We start from the raw sequence: 5,542 nt of genomic DNA on the forward strand, positions 1-5,542 counted from the left end.
AGAGATGGCCACACCCAGAGTACAAGCTTCGGACAGGAGAAGCGTGACCACCAGCAGAGGTAAGGGTCATTAGGAAGACAGTGCAGGGCTGTCCTGTGGGCATTCTCCTCAGCAAAACACCTTGTTGGATATTACTGGGTGGGTGGTGGGTGAACCATTGGGGCACGGCAGCAACAGAAAGGCTGGTTGCACTGTTGGCTCTGAAGCTTAACAGGGAAGTGTAGATTTAGGCCTTGTGGCAGTTATAGGAGATGATAGTCAGTGGAGAGAAAGGAGATTCTGTCAATGTGGTAGGAATTTAAATGAGAACAGATTTCTGTGTCACAGATCCAAACCATTAAACTCCAATCCCATTAAACGTGAACATTAGCCGAGGAATACATCCCACGTTCAGTGACCGGAGTGCAGAACTGGGTTTGATAAACAGCAGAAGTAATTGCCGGTTTCGGCACCAACAGTCACTTTTGATCTTGATTCAGTAACTGCGATGGTGAAATATCCAGCCTGTAGCCTGTCGCCTGCTTAAACAGTTTCCCCAGTGTGAATTCGGTAGTGCGTCACAAGGTGGGATGACTCTTCCCACATTGGGAGCAGGAGAATGGCCTCTCTCCAGTGTGGACTCGTCGGTCTGTCCGTAAGTCGAATGACTGATTGAATCTCTTTCCACATTCAGAACAGGCGTACGGCCTCTCCCCAGTGTGAATACGCTGATGTATCATCAGCTGAGATGACTGAGTAAATCCCCTTCCACAGTCTGAGCAGGTAAACAGCCTCTCTCCAGTGTGAACTCGTTGATGCACCTTCAGTTGATATGACCGAATGAACTCTTTCCCACAGTCTGAGCAGAAGAACAGCCTCTCCCCGGTGTGAATTCGCTGATGTGTCTTCAGTTCAACTGACCGAGTAAAGGGCTTCCCACAGTCTGAGCAGGTGAACGGCCTCTCTCCAGTGTGGACTCGCTGGTGCACCTGCAGGTCAGATAAATGAATAAATCTCCTCCCACATTCAGAGCAGGTGAACGGTCCCTCCCCAGAGTGGACTCGCTGATGCACCTTCAGTTGATATGACCGAATAAACCCTTTCCCACAGACTGAGCAGGTGAACGGCCTCTCCCCAGTGTGGACTCGCTGGTGCACCTGTAGGTCAGATAAATGTATGAATCTCTTCCCACATTCAGAGCAGGAAAATGGGCTCTCCCCAGTGTGAATTCGCTGATGTACCATCACTTGCGATGACCGAGTATATGCCTTCCCACAGTCTGAGCAGGTGAACGGCTTCTCACCAGTGTGAACTTGCTGGTGTGTCAGTCGGCTGGATGACCAAGTGAATCCCTTCCCACAGTCTGAACAGGTGAACGGCTTCTCACCAGTGTGAACTTGCTGGAGTGTCAGTAGGCTGGATGACCAAGTGAATCCGTTCCAACAATCAGCGCAGGTGAACGACATCTTATCAGTGTGAACTCGCTGGTATGCATGCAGGTCAGATGAGTGAGTGAAAAGTGAATCCCTTCCCACAGTTCTGTGTCAATTCATAAGTCAAATGTCAGATGTAGTAAATCCCCTACACAATCAATGCGTTGAAGAACTAATCTCCAGTGAACAAATGCTGTTCTCAGCTCCCCGGTTCCAGTGGATTTCAGTGAGTTACAAAAGCAAACGTCATAACAGACACAAAGCGCTTTTCCAGCTGTGATAACATAATTCTTCCTTAAGTAGGTGGGCAGAGACAGCAAAACTGACATGTTCTGTTAAGAATTCCCGCACACAATTTTGCTGCCATTTCTAACCTGTAAAAATATTTACAGTTGACATCAATGAGTGAAAGTCATCGTTCAGAGAGGTGTATGGTCATCCACTTTGTTAGAGGCAATGAGAGTGCAGACTGTTTTCTCAATAGAGAGGAAATAATGTTGAAGAGTACGAGAATATAAAAGCAAGGATGTGTTGTTGAGTATTTATAAAGTTTGTCCTCACTTGGACTGTTGAGAGCAGATACAGGCCCCTTATCTGGAACAGAGATACTTATATTGGAGAGCGTTCAAAGGAAGTTTACAAAAATATTTCTGTAATTATAAGGTTTGTCAGATGAAGAACATTTGAAGGCTCGGGGCCTCTACTCACTGGAGTTCAGAATAATGAAGGGGCCCTCATTGAAACCGATCGAACATTGAAAAGTCTCGATAGAGTGGATGTGGAGAGTATGTTTACTAGAGTGGGGGGGTCTAGGACCAGAGGACACAGCCTCAAAATCGAGCTTTGTTCTTTCAGAAAGGATATGAGGAGGGATTTCTTTAACCGGAGCGTGGTGAATCTGTGGGATTTGTTGCTATGAGTTGCTCTGGAGGCCAAGTAATTGGGTATATTTTTGGGAAGAGGGTGATGGATTCTTGATTAGTCAGGGCATGAAGGGATAGGGGGAGAAGGCAGGAGAGTGGGGTTGAGAGGAAAAATGAAAAATGAAATGGTGGAGCAGACTCGATGGGCCAAAGGACCTCATTCTGCTCCTGTATCTGATTAATTTTCACAGGCGATATATTATGAGATAATTTTAGTCTCCTTTCTGAGCTCTGACATCGCAAGGAGGCTCAACCCAAGTTGGGGTAAGAACTCACCTTTTAACTGTTCAAGGTGCCGGCAACTGGTCTGTCCATCTAATTCCCCGACAGTTTTCCTGTCTGTGTGAGAATGGGACATTCAATCTGTGACTTGGCCCAGTCTGATTCCTTCCATTAGTCTTATTCTCTGTCCCATATTATTCTGAGCTGCGCAGTAACTGAAATGCTCCGACACAGAGAGCCTTTGTTGCTGCACAGCTGTTATTTTGTTGATGCCGTGCTGTTTTCAGGCTGTTTAAACATTTAACTTTCAGACAAATGGTCGGTCTATACAATGTGTTGAAAATAAATTAGAGAAATTATTTCAAGCTCTGGTCATGTACAACAACACTACAAAGAGCATGTGATGTTACACGGCAAACCCTGGAGAGTTTCAAATTACTCTGCCCCTCCGCACAGGTGATTGACGGTGGAGAGCCCATCAGAGGCAATGCCAATGAACATAATGGGGAGGGCAGTCCTCGTTCTTATTGGAGTGTGGCATATTCGTGATGAAAACTCTACAGGTCACTTGTTACACAGGCCAAAGGTAATTGGTATCATTATGTACCCAAAGCGGATGGTACTAAACATGTTCTCACAGCTAGAAAGGTGCAGAAAAAGATGGAACAACGGTGATATTCTCATGGAATAAAGTTGATGTCAGGATTTTGTTTTGTTATTTTCATGCTGTGCACATTGATATTTTCATTGACTGGAAGGCGTTCGGTGGTGCCTGGGTAATCCATCTACCCCCCCTTCCTCCGCCTGCGCTTCCAAATACGGCCTACGGACTGACGGGGACAACGCTTTCCTGTCTTCTGTGGCTGCCTTTTTACCCAGAATACCGCACAAACAAGAGACCCATCTATCCACCGCGGCTCCAGCGCCTTCGCTCCTCAGCAGAAAGTTGCCCGAAGCCCGCGTACAGAGAGAGGGAAAGGACTTGGACTGTCCCCGGTTGCGGAGGCAAGGTATGGCCGGTGCTCACAGTAATTAGACCATTCGCGGTTCGGACGCCAACAACCTGTCTCTTAATGTGAACAAAACAAAAGAGATGGTTGTTAAGTCAACAACCGGAGGCCACGGAGCGACCACTCTCCGCTGAACCTCGACGGCTGCTCGGTAGAGATCGTAAAGAGCACCAAATATTTTGGTGTTCACCTGGCGGAGAACCTAATCTGGACCCTCAACACCAGCTCTGCAGCAAGGAAAGCCCAGCAGCGTCTCTACTTTTCACGAAGGCTGAGGGAAGTCCATCTCCCACCCCCATCCTCATCACATTCTACAGGGGTTGTATTGAGAGCGTCCTGGGCAGCTGCATCACTGCCTGGTTCGGAAATAGCACCATCTCGGATCGCAAGACCCTGCAGCGGGTAATGAGGTCAGCTCAGAATATCATCGGGTTCTCTCTTCCCGCCATCACGGACATTTACACGACACGCTGCATCCGCAAAGGATACAGCATTATGAAGGACCCCACGCACCCCTCATACAAACTCTTCTCCTTCCTGCCGTTTGGGAAAAGGCTCCGAAGCATTCGGGCTCTCACGACCAGACGATGTAACAGTTTCTTCCCCCAAGCTACCAGACTCCTCAATACCCGAAGCCTGGACGTACACCTTGCCCTACTGTCCTGTTTATTATTTATTGTAATGCCTGCATTGTTTTTATGCACTTTACGCAGTCCAGTATAGGTCTGTAGTCTAGTGCAGCTTTCTCTGTGTTTTTTTTTAATTACGTAGCTCAGTCTAGTTTTTTGTACTGTGTCATGTAAACCATGGTCCTGAAAAACGTTGTCTCATTTTTACTATGCACTGTACCAGCAGTTATGGTCGAAATAACAATAAAAGTTGACTTGAATTGACTTGATAACAATCCGCCCGGATCTCCGTTCCTTCCCGCGCCGAGTCTCCAAGAGCCTTTGGTCCGCCGTGCGCTCGCGCGAAGCTCCCCGCGAGTCCTGCTGAGTTCATCCAGCTTGTTTGTACGTGTTGACCCCAACGTGTGTCTTCCGCTGGGCCTTCTGGGAGATGTAGTCATGAATCTCGCCTTCTCGCTCGTTCCCTGCAAAAATATTTTTTCCTCAGACACCACAGACATCGCCGAAACAGACTCACCGAGGCGCGAAGGAAAACCACGGCCGTCCTTGTGAGCGCCGAGGCCGTCGACCGACAGCAGCGACTCACTCATCTCCGCCATGACGATGGAGCGGAACAGGAGGGGCTGAGTATGGTGCATTTTTCCACCAGCCTATCGTAGCTCAGACCCAAAACTAACCCCTGTCATCATTGGCTGTAGTGCAAGTCAGTCAAATGGGTACCCGTACGGTGATTAGTTAATGTGAACGTCAGTCAGCCTTCCTGCCTTTGTGAGTTTGAGTTTTGATTTATATCGGGGTCAGGAAGCAACTTGGGAGAAATGTCAGTTTTTATGTGATGGTGTTTCAGAACCTGGTTGACATTATTAAGAATAAAAGGGCACAGGCCGTGGTGAGAAAGACAGTAGTTTACTGGAATCATATAGAGATAATATTTGAAGGAATATTACGGTGATGTTTGGGGTATGATTCAGAAAATGCGGGGATTTGTAGGGGTCATAATATTCCAGTTTTGATTAATGAGGGCAAGATGATTGTTATTGAAACAGGGAGTGCTCTGTTCCTGGCTGGATGAACAGCCGAGACTTATAATCAGGATAATATAAGTGAAGAAGTTGAACAATGTATGGATATGTTTCCAAGTGAATAATCTGATGTGTTGTAAGTCGGCTGAGACAATGATAATATCACTGATGTAGAGATTGCTTTATAGGAATTCAAGAAGTTTATTAATAATGCAGGTCAGGTGTCCCCGGAAAGGGGTGAGATATGTAATTGTAATGGTATTAATTCCATTATGTGAAAATATTAACTTTTTGAATCGTGCTTGGAGGTCAGGCCATCTACTT

General features: G+C 46.8%; 1 protein-coding gene across 1 annotated transcript; it reads right to left on the reverse strand.

Moving 5' to 3' along the window:
* Positions 1-557: 557 nt before the first annotated feature.
* On the reverse strand, positions 558-4,795 carry LOC132390082 (zinc finger protein 239-like). Its single transcript, XM_059962673.1, has 3 exons — positions 4,714-4,795; positions 4,585-4,660; positions 558-1,518 (listed from the first exon to the last, which is right to left on the reverse strand). The coding sequence occupies exons 1-3, from the start codon at positions 4,793-4,795 to the stop codon at positions 558-560; spliced, it is 1,119 nt and encodes a 372-aa protein (XP_059818656.1).
* Between the last annotated feature and the right edge of the window lie 747 nt (positions 4,796-5,542).

This window comes from Hypanus sabinus, unplaced genomic scaffold (genome assembly GCF_030144855.1).
Source record: "Hypanus sabinus isolate sHypSab1 unplaced genomic scaffold, sHypSab1.hap1 scaffold_760, whole genome shotgun sequence".
NCBI lineage: Eukaryota > Metazoa > Chordata > Chondrichthyes > Myliobatiformes > Dasyatidae > Hypanus > Hypanus sabinus.